The 13,241-nt window shown below is 52.4% G+C and overlaps 1 protein-coding gene across 10 annotated transcripts; it reads right to left on the minus strand.

The window, feature by feature from the left end:
- On the minus strand, positions 1-13,148 carry SLC22A17 (solute carrier family 22 member 17). Of its 10 annotated transcripts, none has more exons than XM_040227269.1 (13): positions 9,930-13,148; positions 9,226-9,735; positions 9,031-9,134; positions 6,793-6,947; positions 6,050-6,215; positions 5,706-5,851; positions 5,518-5,623; positions 5,131-5,348; positions 4,735-4,846; positions 3,712-4,593; positions 2,688-2,863; positions 1,783-2,069; positions 1-845 (listed from the first exon to the last, which is right to left on the minus strand). In XM_040227269.1, the coding sequence occupies exons 2-10, from the start codon at positions 9,631-9,633 to the stop codon at positions 4,305-4,307; spliced, it is 1,704 nt and encodes a 567-aa protein (XP_040083203.1). In that variant the 5' UTR covers positions 9,634-9,735; positions 9,930-13,148; the 3' UTR covers positions 1-845; positions 1,783-2,069; positions 2,688-2,863; positions 3,712-4,304. The 10 variants fall into 10 exon arrangements, with proteins under 10 accessions (XP_040083203.1, XP_040083200.1, XP_040083201.1 ...); XM_040227266.1 differs by having other exon boundaries at positions 2,688-3,340; XM_040227267.1 differs by having other exon boundaries at positions 3,174-4,593.
- Positions 13,149-13,241: the final 93 nt, after the last annotated feature.

Genomic DNA, 13,241 nt, shown 5'->3' on the forward strand with positions numbered 1-13,241 from the left:
AAATGAAGGTTTGTGGCAACCCTGCCTTAAATGAGACTGTTGGCACCAGTTTGAGGCAGCATTTGCTTAATTCATGTCTCTGTGTAACATCTTGGCAATTCTGGCAGTTCTCACAATATTTCACTCCCTCTACCAATGGAAAGATTGCGATTTACTAAAGCCTCAGGTGATGGTTAGCATTTTGTAGCAAGGAAGTATTTTTTAATTAAGGTATGTATATTGTCTTTTACAGATAGAATGCTATTGCACACTTCATAGACTACAATACAGTGTAAACATAAGTTTTATATGCACTGGGAAACCAAATTGTGTAACTTGCTTTGTCGCAGTGGTCTGGAACTGAGCCCACAGTATCTTCGAGGTATGCCTGTATTTCATTTTCTTGACTCATTTCTCCAGCTAGAACCTCCAGGACAACGTTGAATAGAAGTGGTGAAAGCAGACATCCTTGTCTTGTTCCTGATCTCTGGGGGAGAAGCTTTCAGACTCTCACTGATGAGTACAGTGTTAGCTGTGGGTTTTCACAGCTGCCCTTCATTCCGTGGTTCCCTGTGTATGCCATGTTCTCCACTCTGTGTTGTTCTCCATGTATACCATATTCTGTCATTCATGTCTCTAGTCTGCACTGTTTCTTCTTTCTTTCTGTCCTTGGCAAGCTCAAGACTTTACCTGTAGGGTCCAATCCAGGTATCTGAGAAGCTTTCCTTGACTTCCTCCAATAGGATATATCCAATCCTCCTTGAGGTGCTACAGCACTTGTTCCATTTCTGTGTATGTTCTGTATAGGACAGTAATTATCTCCCAGTGTTCTGAGCTCTTGCAGGCCAGGACCATGCTCCCAAGACCTGAGGCAGCACCAGAAAGTAGTGGATAATCAGTAAAAATCAGTTGCAAGGTAGCCAGGCTAGGTTGACAGAATGAAGAATGGAAGTGGCTTTCATACCACTTTATGTAACTTTTTAAGGTTAGAAATGTCAACCTGTATATCCTTTCAGTTTCTCCCTCAATAATCCATTGTGGCTTTTAGTTGTGCATACAACTAAAACATTTCTAAAGCAGTTCATATTTCATCAGTACAGCCTTTTCAGGGAAAGTAGCTGTTTCCTTGTTTGTCTGAAAATGATCTCCAGGTTCCTGGGGGTAACTTCTCAACTTAATATTACAGGATAAGTAATACTTTCTTTCATGGTGTTTAGAATTATTTACTATGCAGTAAGAAGTAAAGTATGCAGTAAGAAGATTTCAGGCTCTCATTTCTCAAGATCTAGCTACTCTAATTACCAGTCACTGCAAAAGTGACTGAGGTTCAAACCTCAGTCTCCCCATCTGAAAAAGCGTGAAAATAACGTTTCATGGGGTATTGATATGGATCCAAGGAGAGATCCTGTGGTTGGTGAATTTTAGAGCAACTGACAAGGTGCCAGTTGCAGCGACACACAGTGTTCCTTTCCACATAGACCATGAATTGCTTAGGGAGGAGGGACTGTATCTTTCCCTGTGCTTCCTTGATGCTTCCCAAATGCTGCCATTTTTTTTGCCTTTACCTCTTGGCTTGAAGTCAGAGAGGCTTGCTCTCTCTTACCTGCCCTGCTACAGGAGCTGTGCTAGCTTCCTGAGTATTTTTGTTTTCCTTACTTGGACCTTTTTCTAGCGGTATGCAAAGAATGTGTTCTTTGAAATGCCTCTTTGACACTGTTCCTCACAGTGTGCTTTGGAGAGTGTCATTAGCATATAAGTAACTCCTTAGCTTTACATTGGATCTTCCAAAATGTATTTACCTACCAGTCTGTTGGTTCTCTCAGAATCTCTGGAGGCAGCGATGAGTATGCTGTCTTGTGTTATCATTGACCACTCAGAGCTAAAAAGTCAACATTGGGACGTCCCTGGCAGTCCAGGGCTAAGACTGCGCTTCCACTGCAGGGGGTGCAGGTTTGATATACCCAGTCAGGGAACAAAGACCCTGCATGCCACACGGTATGGCCAAAAAAAAGTCAACATTGGAGTCAGTTCAGAAGGCGCAGACACTGTTGAACAGAACGTATGATGCAGAATGTCTAGCTGTGCAGAAACTATGGTAGAAAGGACAGTCAAAAGGCCTGGGTTTAAGTCCTGGCTCTGCCTTTCACAGCAGTTCCTTCCATTTCTCTCATTTCCATTCCCTCAGTAGCTAAATAGAATAAAACTAGTAATACCTATTTCAGGGTACTGTGAAGATTAAATGAGAAGGATTCCCATGAGTTCTGCAGAGGCTGAGAACTCAGAAGCGTGGCTTAGTTCCAGCACTCTGGACCTGGGACATGGACTGGCAAAGGGGAAGGAGATAACTGCAGGAATCTGGGTAATGGGCCTGCCTCATGTGGAAGAGGCTGGTTTCAAGACTTGGTTTCCTAAGAATTCCTCCTCTAGGACCGCCTCACCCTTTCCTCCCTCCAGGCCTCTGCTCTCCTTGTTGTTACTCAGTTGTGTCTGACTCTTTTGCAACCCCATGGACTGCAGCCCACCAGGCTCCTCTGTTCATGGGACTTCCCAGGCGAAAATACTGGAATGGGTTGCCATTGCCTTTTCCAGGGGATCTTCCTGACCCTGGGATTGAACCCATGTCTCCTGCTATTGGCAGGCGGGTTCTTTCCCACTGAGCCACCAGGGAAGCCTCCTGCTTTATGGCTTTTGAATTGGGAACAATGTACCTGTCTCCTGGGTCTTTGCCTGAGGTCTTCCTGCCTCTCTGAGTCCCACTTCCTTCAAGAGGCAGACTTCCGATGCTCCAAACACTGCTGTCTTCCTCCTCATTAATATTCCCAGTGTTAGGTGGATTTCAAGCTCCTGGAAATCCTAATATCCAGGATAGTACTGGTCTGTAAATCTGGCACAGGAAAGATTTGCCAAAAGAATGAACAAATACAACTTTTTGAACACCTATCATGGGTCAGGCTTTGGTGTTTCAAAGTTGAGTAAGACAAAGTTCCTGTCCTCAAGGAACTTACCATCTAGTGGGATAATTTGAGGCATATACAATATATTATCTTGTTTAATCTTCATAGCAGCCCTTGAAGGAGGCTGGAGGTTGAGAGATTGGCCCAAAGCCAGGCCAGGGTTAATCAGAGGCAGGCCCTAGCACTGAGGTGGAAGACGTCTCCTACTGCCCCCTCCCGGGGCGGGGGCTAGAGACTCACTCCTCGATTCCAAGGGTAGTGTACAGAGATTGGAAGGATTGGGAAGGTGGCCGCAGTGTGCATCACTAGAGAGCACCAGCTCCAGGATCTAGTTACACCCCAGCGATCACTCCTTAACTTTGTAATGTTGGGCAAGTTACTGAGTCTCTGAGTGTCAGTTTTGTCATCTGTAAAAGAATACTGTGGTGGGCATCGGCCGTTTTGATTTGTACATCATCCAGCCTTCTGCCAGCAGCGCTCAGGTCCTGTTCCCCTCTGCAGTTGGCAGTAATGGGGGTGGGGTGCGGTGGGGGTGGTTGTGATAGGCAAGCTAGCCAGTCAGTGACTCTCTTGCCCTTTCTGGTTCTTGGCCTTTTGTAACTAGTTCTGCTTTTCCTTCTACCCCATGAGCTTTCCCATAGGGTAGAACCATAGCCTGCCCCACCGAATCCCTCTAATAAATTCTCTTTGTTGCTCTAAGTTCATTAGAGTCAGTCAATTATTACTGCTTGCAAAACCAACAACAACAACAAAAACTTTAATAGATCCAGACACCTACCTTGCAAGGTTGCGAGGATTAAATGATTAAATGAAGTTTGTGAAGTGCCTAGCTCAGTCCTAGCAGCAGAGCAAGCAATCAGTAAGGGTGGTAATTGTCTGTAAGTTAACATGGAGGTGGGGCCAGGGTGGGAGGAGAGGGCAGGGCACAGGGAAGGAGAAGGGGATGGTTAACGGTTTGGATTCCACTGAGAGAAACCTTCCCCCGAGAGACAGGACGACAGAAGGGAGGGAAGTCCAGGCTATGGTATGCTCATTTATTCAAAATGTCTTTATTGAAACAGAGTGATAGAGCAAGAAAGAATGAGGTCTGGGAGGATGTGGTTGGGCACAGGATGGAGCCCAGACCTGGTGGTACAGTGTGGAGCTCTCTCCCTGCCCCCTGACTCTAGCCAAGGGAGGGAACACCAAGCAGCAGCGGGGGGAGATGGGGTGAGGGCAGCCCCCTGAGTGCCCCTTCCTGTCTGGCCCGAGGTGCCTCTGAGCCTTGTGGGCAGCCCTGCCTTTCTCACTCAGTCCTCCCGCTCTCCTTGCCAGGGCCTTGTGCCACTTTTCGGTATGGGCCAGCCTCCTGCCAGGGTGCTCAGAGGTCACTCAGAGGGCGGGGTTGGGGGTGGCAAGCAGCGGGACGTGGTCGCAGCGGTTGCGGGGGGGCTGCCGCAGCAGGGAAGGCCGGCGGCACAGCTCCCCATCCCGGAGCACCTCCGGCAAGAGCTTGCGCTTGGTCTCCGGCAGAAGCAGGATGCTGAGGATGCAGAGGAGCGCGCAGGCCGCCAGGACCACGTGCTGCAGGAAGGCCCCGTGGCCCATGCGGAGGCGCTGGGCTGGGCCACTCAGCCCGCCGAGCGCCCCCAGTGCCATGATGAGGCCCAGGCCTCGGCCCCTGGGAGAGATGACAAGGCACTGAGCCTGCGGCTATGGGCCTCACTCCCACCCTTCCCCAGCAGCCGCTCCTCCGGCACCCCTCAGGCCCTGTCCTCAGATAGAGGCCTGGAGACCGCCCTGGCAGCACGCCTGCTCTCACCGGACCGTGGTAGGGATGACTTCGGCAGCAAGGAGGGTGCTAAGGATACTGGCAGCTTGGGAGGAGAAGAGCCCAAGGACAGAGAAGGTGGTGATGGCAGCCTCGTTCAGATCTGGAGGGCCAAGACGGGGCATGTGAGTGGAGGCAGCAGATAGTGCTTGGCCTCGTCTTTGCCGTCACCCCTTCTGATCCCTAGCCGGGTGTGTCTGGGCCTTCACTGATCAGTTGGGAGAACAGACTGGAGTGTGCAGCCAGGGGGAGGGTTGTGAAAGATCTGGGCAGGATCTGGTCTGGTCCTGGGAAGCCTGAGCCAGAAGCAGTGGCTGAGTCCATGTGGGGCATCTCTGCTGGGGTTCCTAGGTTGAGCCCACACTGCGGGGAAGGGAGGGAGCTTACAGTCCCACAGGCCCAGCAGGGCCAGGGATGCAATGCCAGTGAGTGTCATCGAGAGAAGCAGGATGCCCCGGCGGCCGAATCGGTCCACGGTGACCCCCAGGAAGACGCAGGCCAGGGCCGCTGTGCCGCTGGCCAGCAGGGAGCACAGGTAGAAGTCTGATGGGCTCCCTCCTCCTCCCACAGGCTGGTAGCAGTGGCGAATGGCGTGGGCAATAAAGCTGTGAGACAGGGCGGGGAGGCACAGGACAGCGTCTGTGGCGTCTGCATTGCCACCTGCAGCCTTTCACCACCCTGGTTGCACTCTGCAGGGGTCCTCAGGGCTTCCCCACCCAACCAGCCCCCATCCTAGCTACCGGCCTGGCCCTTGGCCCCGACACCCAGGCTCACTTGGTGAAGCCCAAGATAAGCAGATTTTTCCAGATGTTGCGGTAGTTGAGGAGGGAAGCGAAGGAAAAGGAGGATGTTGCAGGGAGAGGGCAGGTGTTCTCCAGGTCTTGGGAGAGAGAGAGGAGCTGTTAGAAGGAACAGCTGAGCACTCAGGGTCCTCCTACATGGGTGGGACCCCTGTCTCTTACCCTGCAGGGCCTCCTGGGCCTCCTCTCCCAGCATCTGCCCATGGGGCCGGTTCCGCTCAGCCAGGATCCTCAGCACAGACTGGGCCTCCTCAATCTGTCGCTTCACTATCAGCCACCGTGCAGACTCCAGAAACAGACCAGGCCAGCTGGGGGAGGGGGAAAGGAGAGTACTGTGAGGCTTCCCGTCTCCTGACCCAGAATGGAAAACTCCCACCTCTGAGGGGCTGGGGCTGGAGCAGGCCTGGACGAGGGGCAGTGGAGAAGAGGATGGGTCTGCAGGCTAGAGCTACAGGTAGGAGGTAGAGATGGGAATGGCCAGACAACAGGTGGAGGGTGATACTGACCCATAAAACAGGAAGAGGATGCAGGGAGCGGTGATCATTCGCTGAAGAAATCGCCAGTCCTTAGAGACAAGGGCCAGGCCCAGGAACAGGAAGTGCCCCCCTACCCCTACCAACTCCCCCGCCAGGGCCACCCGAAGCCTCTGGGTTGGGTCGCACAGCTCCAGCCCTGGAGATACAGCAGGGACAGGGAGGAGAGGCCGGGGAGGAAGGAAGCGTGGGAAGAGAGGAGGGGAGAGGGAGGGAGGAGGACAGAGAGCAAGGTCAGACCCTGCGTGGAGGCTGCAGCCACTGCCTCCCACAGACTAACCGCTAAGGCAGAGTGGAGAGGCTGTTCGGACCTCTCCTCTCTCCTGCTCAAACTTGGGAGGGCTTGAGGCTCAGAGTCCCTGCGGGGGCTCAGCATTCCCAGTTTATGGGCCCTTTCACATCCGACCTCTTATTTGACCTTCACATTAACCATTGTTCAAGCTCCTACAGCTACTCAGGATTTCATTTTTAAAATAAGGCTCATTCCCTGACAGCAGTAAGTCCAGGGCAAGGAAAGCTTTCAAGATCATGGAAGGAGAGGGGCGTATGAGAAGCAAGACCCCTGGATCCTTTAAAGGCCTGGCCAGAAAGAGCCGAGATTCCAGACAGCTGAAGAAGGGACTGAGGCGGTCCCAAGGAGCAGTGGCAATGACCTGGGGATACAAACAGGCAGGCATGAGCCTCTAGGGAAGGAGCTCTGGAAGGGTGCCACTCACGCATCAGGTAGACACCAAGGTCAACTCCAGCAAGCAGGAAGCCCAGGAGGAATCGGAGGGCCATGACACCCGTGGAGGAACCTGCAGCAGCACCTCCCACTCCACAGGGGCCCACCAGTCCCAGAGTCAGCAGCACAATCCCACGTCGGCCAAACCTGGAAAGCAGGGAGAGCCTCTGGTCACCCAGACTCCCTGAGGGAGGAGTGGCTGGGTGGGGTCCAGCTGCTCACTTTAGAGATACGAGGATGAGGCCCAGGGAACAAGGGTTGGACTAAGGCTACAGGAGATGGGGAAGGATGGGGACCCTGGCTACTGGGCACTGGGGTATGGCTATTGTTCGGTGAGGGATGGGACCACTGACTCTCAGGGCTATTGGTCAGAGATGAAGGCATTTCTTCATGGAAGTGAGACCAGCCACCAGTGGGGATGGGATATTGCTTAGGGGAATTGGATCCATGAGGCCTTGGGAATACAGATACTGGTCCGTGGGGATGGAGCTTGTCTTGCTCAGACTGATCAGAGGAGATGGGTTCATTGACATACAGGGTTGGAATTACTGATCTAAGGAGGCAGGCCATTGGCCACTTGTCCGTGGGGATGGTATTGGTCAGTGAAAATGGAGCTCTTGATCTTTGGGAACTGAGTAGTTGATTTGGGGGGACGAAGCCATTTTTCCATGGGATTGGGACATGGGTCTACTAATCCATAGGAGTGGTCAGTGGGATGGGGTCACTGACCAGAAGATGGAGCCATTGATTCATGAGAGTGGAGCTCTTAATCCATGAGATAGGACTATTAATCAGTGGGGCTGATCACTAACTTCTGAAGATTGGACAGTTGATCTTTGGGGATGTAGCTATTAATTCCTGGGGTAGGGATTTCAGTCAAGATGGATGGGACTGTTGGCCAGTAGGGATGAATCTATTAATCCATATGGATTATCAGTAAGCATGGGGTCACAGAGCAGAGGAAATGAGAGACTATTGGTCAGTGGTGATGGTCACAGACTGTGAGTCAGTGGGGACAGGGTTCCTGATCCTTGGAGGGTAGGCTACTGGTTTTTAGGGATAAGAGCACTGGTGTAATGTGGAGGTAGACTGGGGTCACTGGTCATTGGGCAGGGGACACTGATACCTGACAGTGAAACTACTGACCCAATAGGGTGAGACCATTTTCCATGGGGTTGAGCTTATTGGCTAAGGCTACTGAATTTAGGAGATTGAATTTAGGGCTTTGGGCATGAGGCTACATAGTCCAGAGGAATGATGCTACTGGTCTGTGGGTACGAGGCCACTGATGCATGAGGATGGGCTATTGACCTATGGGTTTAGGATCATTTGCCCACAGGGGTGTATGACTATTGGGCAGTGAGGATAGGTATTGTTTTTAGGGAACTGGACTATTGAATGGTGGGTTGCCTTTGAGCCATGGGAGTTGAACTATAAAGCCATTTGGATGGGACTGTAGACCAGTGGAGATGTCTAATAATCCCCAGGGATGGAGCACCTGGTCAGTGGTGATGGTGTCATGGATCAGAGATGGAGTTTTGACCCCTGGAAGAGCTGCTGGTTGGTGGGGATGGGTTTGTAGATCTTTGAGATGAAACCACTGATTCCTGGAAATGAGGCTTTTGATCTGAGAGGATCTGAGAGCACTAATGATCCATGAGGATGGGACTATTAGCCTGGGGTGAGGGGTGCTATTGTGGTCATTGATCCATGGTGGTTAAACTATGGACCCTCCCCAAGAGGGTAGTCATTTGTTTGAAGAGTTGAGCTACTGGTCAGTGTGAATGGGGCTGTTGATATTTAGAAATTAACATAATGATCTTTAGGAATGAGGCCACTGAGACAGAGCTAACAGTCCAGGTAGACAGTACTGTTAACAAGGATTAATCTATGAGGATGGCAAGGGAGGAGCTTGGTGGTAATAGGACAACAGAGGAAGAGTTAGGACTTCCGTGGACCTAGGGGTTTTGGTCAGGAGGGATGGGGCCACTGATTCATGGATGTGGGACTGGCAGTGGGGGGAGAGTTATCCTCTGTTTGGAAGAGGTATGGTAAGAGTATTTCTTGGTGGGGAGGGAAGCTGAGACAGTGCTGGGGCCGCCTATCAATGAAGAGGAGAAATCCAGAGGACACTGCAGAGTTGAGCAAAGCCTCTTCAGCCTCTTGAGAAGGCTAGCTGCCTGGACCAGCCTCCCTAGCAAGCCCTCCTCTCTACTTGCTGAGCCCTCACCTGTCTGCTGGGTAGCCCAGGAACAGGTAGCCGGAGGCGAAGCCCAAGATGAAAAGGATCTGCTCCAGGATCACCTGCCAGCCCAGGTCACACACCAGATCCCACTGGGGACGCGAGAGGGAGGAGCGGGTGTGAGACCCCTGGCTGGTGGCGCGCGGCCCGCCCCCAGACCCGCGGCCCAGCCGGCCGCCTCACCTGGCCGATGGCGTTGGTGGTGAGCACCGGGAGGCCGTTATAGTCCCAGTCCTTGAGACAGTGGTTGAAGTCCGGCGGAGCGAAGCCGCTGCACGAGGGGTCCGTACTGGTGGCGAGGCGGCTGGCGGCGCTGGCGGCTAGGGCCGCGCTGGCGACGCTGACGCCGCTGGCGTTGGGGGGCTGCTCCCAGCCGGAGGCGTTGGGGGGGAAGGCCCCGTAGTGGCAATGCAGCGGGGGTGCCAGCGTGAAGATGGGGTCGGAGGCCAGGCCCAGCGCCACGAAGAGCACGGGCAGGCAGCAGAGGCCGAGCTGCAGCTGCTGGCCGCCGCCCAGCGCCCCCACCTGGGCGAGCAGCGCCTCGAAGCTGAGGGGGCCGGGGGGCACGGCCAGCGACAGGCTGCTGCCCATCCCGTCGCCGCCCGCGTGGCCCTCCCCCTCCCGCTCGCGTTCGCGCTCCCGCTCACCCTGCAGCTGCTCCGTGGGCACCGCATCTCCGAGGGTCCCGACCTGCTGGGGGTGGGAATGTGGGTTGGAGGGGTGGCGGGAGAAGGGTGAAGCGCAGAAAACCGCAGGGTAAGGGAAGAGGGCGGGCGCGAGCGGGAGGAAGGCAGTCTGCCGCGGGGGATGCGCGAGAGGAAAATGCCAGGCGCTTGTCCGGGGGTGCGGGGAGATGATGGCGTAGCCCCCAGGGCGCGGGCACTTACTCCGTTGGGGCTGGGGGTGATCTCTACAGTGCTGTCGATCTTGCTGCCGCCCCCGCCATTGGGCTCGGGGGTCCCGGTGGCCACCCGGGGAGCCAGTTTGCCGACCGCAGGGGCCCAGGCGGCCCGCACGGAAAGGATGCGCTGTCTTCTGGCCCAGTGGCGTGCCCGTTGCCCGGACACAGAAGCCGAGAGATCCCGCTCTGCAGCTCTGCAGCCGCGGGCGCCTCCTCCGTCTCTGCGATCTCTGCGCCGCTTTCCCCACCCCTTCCTCCAGACTCTCCTCCCCTTCCAACGTCAGCAGAACCTTCGGTCCAGACTCTTCGTCAGAGAGAGGAAGGGGGGCCAGGACCCAGGGGAGAGAGAAGATGGGGTTCTGTTTCTGTTCCCTGGGTCTGCGGGCCATTGCGGTATAAAGGGAATAACTAAAGGATAGTACATTACAGGCAGGTGCCAGTGATTCCTCTTTTGCTTCCAATTCTTCCTCCTCATCCATCCATCCATCCATCCACTCACTCATCAGTACAATTTATTAAGTGTCTGCTATATTCTGGCCTTGTGCTGGGCTTTGGGGGTAACAGGATGGACAAGACTGATATCGGAGTGGCTTACTGAGGAGAGAGACAGGTATACTGGAAAGGATGCATGCATATGGTGGACTGCACTGGGCACTGCACTCAGCCTTGGCTTTAGTCCTCTACAAGACCACTTCTCTGGTTTCACAACCCCACCCTGGCTGAGTCTCCATCATTTCTCAACAGCATTTGGCTTTGTTGGCTACCCCTTCCTCTAAACTCTTTCTTCCCTGGCTGCCACGTCCCATACTCTCCAGATTTTCTTTCTCTTGCTACTCTTTTCTCTACCACAGACTCATTCTCCTCACCATCCGTCAGTGCCTGTGATCTTTGGAAGCTTGATTCTAGGTCCTCCTCTCATCTCACTACTGTTCTCTCCGCCTCAGAATCTCACTTATGCCCACAGCTTCCATCACCCTCAGTATAAATAATATGAGCCAATATAAACCTGATTCCCACATTTACGTCTCCAGTTCCCAACTCTCTTCTGAGCCCCAGACCCTTGAAGCCACCTCTTATTTGGTTTCTTATCCTGGATGAATCACAAGGATCTCAGTCAATACGTCCAAGACCAAACTCATGGTCATATCTCCCCCCTCCCCCCAATGAGGTTGTCTTCTAGCTCTTCTTTCCTCACTGAATGGCACTTTCACTGTCCAATTGTGGCCAGATGCTCAGGTGAAAGCCCTTAGAGTGCCCTCTTCCTTACCCCCGCTCTCCACCCCATGTCAAATCCTCTACAAAATCCTATCCATTTTATTTCCTGTGTAGTTCTCAGATATTCTGCTTCTTTCCATCTATCTCTGGCACCACTAGTCAAGCTACCTGTTGTGCAGACTGCTTTAGCCTCCCAGTTCTTAACCGGTGCTCTGTATCTGCTTTGTTTCCAATCCCTTCCCCCCATCTGTTCATAATGCAGATGGACTGATCTTTTCAAAAGGCAGATGTCTGTGTTCCTTTCCTGTTTAACAACCATCAGCGTCTTCTACCATCAAGGTAAATGCAATATTCTAGACCTCATAGTGATCCCATACTCTCTGCAGCTCTCTCTCTCTCCAAATTCTGCACACCAGTCACACTGACATTCTTCCAGTTTTTCCAGGGCTACAGGGCCCTTGCATAAGCTGGTCCTTGTGCCTAGAAGTCTGCTCTGCTTTAGTCAAGTTCCCCTTCAGCTGTCAGTTCAAGCATATTTGCCTCAGAGAAGTCTCCCCTAACTCCTTGAATTGCTTCTCAAAGTATGATTGACAGACCAGGAACATCCACATCACCTGGGAAGTTGCTGGAAATGTAGAATTGAAGGCTGCTTTCGGATACTTTGCATTTTTAACCAGATCCCCATGTATATGTACATTAAAGTTAGAAACGCACTTCTCAAGGAGATTTGATTTCTTTTTTTTTTTTAAGACTTGATTTCTAATAGGTTCTTTATCTCTTATCCCAGGTTAGTGTTGAAAAGGATGTCCTGTCAATCTCAAGATGGAAATTCATTCCATCTTTTCTCCACTGAACCACACTTCTAATTTGTCCCCTCTGTTCAGAAACTTTCCAGATGTGGGAAAGTCTTCTAATGCAATAAGCAGCCTCTCCCCACCCCCCAACCCATTTCAGCATCTCTTCAGTATTTACTTTGGTGCTGTCACAGGCAACATTCCTTGGGGATTTATTTGCTAGTCTCCTCATGTCTGTCCTGGAATTATAATCCATGTAACTTTCTGCGTTGCTGGGCTGTTCACACGCATTATCTTGTTAGGGCCTCACAACAGCCCTGGGAGATCACTATGTTCCTTCTCATATTAGAGAGGAAACTAGGACTCTGAGGATCTGACAGGATTTACCTGCAGACACAGGTACACAGAAACTTGCATTGAGACCTCTGACTCTAATTCCAGGCTGATCTCTTGAAATTCTTTCTGGAAGGTGGTGGAGGATGGCCTCTGTTATGTCTTTAATGCCAACACCTAGGAGTGAATTTTGGTGGCCCCAGCCTCTGGAAATGAGTTTCTTTTGAGAGTGAAATGAGAATGAAGAACCTCAAATGGAGGAGGCAAATGCATGGGGAGAGGGCCAAGGGACTGACTGTGATTGAATTTTGGGGTACCTCTAGTCCAGTCACTGTGCCAAAGTAGAATCTTGGGAAAGCGGAGCTTAAGCAATGGATCTGTGGCTTGGACTTCTTCCCTTGCAGCAAACGGCTGAAGTGATCCCCTGTCTAGGCCATGGCCCATAAATTTCACCAAGGCCCTGTGGACTATGGACTTCTAACACATTGAATTCATTGGCCTCTCAGCTCCTCTAAAAGGTGGTGTGTCCGGAAGGACAGTCAGCAGGAAGTTGGGAACGGGAGTTTAAGGGACTAGACCCTCTTGGGTTAACCTAAGGGAGAGGGCATCCAGGCCAGCAGTCCTCTCCAGTGGGTCAGAGCTGCCCTATGGCACAAAGCTGAGGACAGCTGGGGTGACCTCTTCAGCAGGGCACCATCAAAGCTCTCTCATGGCCTCCCTCCCCACGTGTGCACCTCTCTAATGACATCATCTGACATAGGTCTTGGAGGAGAGGCCTTGGGCAGGAATCAGGGTCTGCCTTCCCAGAATGCTACGTTGCAGATTACTCTTGGTTCTCTCATCCTCGGGGTCTCAGCACTGATACCACCTCCCCAGCAATCCTGTCTAAAGTCTCCAATGTCCTCTCCCCATCTGCTCAGTCACATATCACCCTGTTCATTTCCATTACCAGCAAC

This window comes from Oryx dammah, unplaced genomic scaffold (genome assembly GCF_014754425.2).
Source record: "Oryx dammah isolate SB20612 unplaced genomic scaffold, SCBI_Odam_1.1 HiC_scaffold_26, whole genome shotgun sequence".
Classification (NCBI taxonomy): domain Eukaryota; kingdom Metazoa; phylum Chordata; class Mammalia; order Artiodactyla; family Bovidae; genus Oryx; species Oryx dammah.

Bases quoted from the DNA above. Each gene is read 5' to 3' on its own strand.
- SLC22A17 (XM_040227268.1), bottom strand. From the start codon at position 9,633: ATGGGCAGCAGCCTGTCGCTGGCCGTGCCCCCCGGCCCCCTCAGCTTC. The intron at 4,847-5,130 runs GTAAGCTCCCTC...TTGGCCCTCCAG, and splicing joins CCTGCTGGGCCTGTGGGACT to ATCTGAACGAGGCTGCCATC. The intron at 4,594-4,734 runs GTGAGAGCAGGC...CATCTCTCCCAG, and splicing joins GTCATCCCTACCACGGTCCG to GGGCCGAGGCCTGGGCCTCA.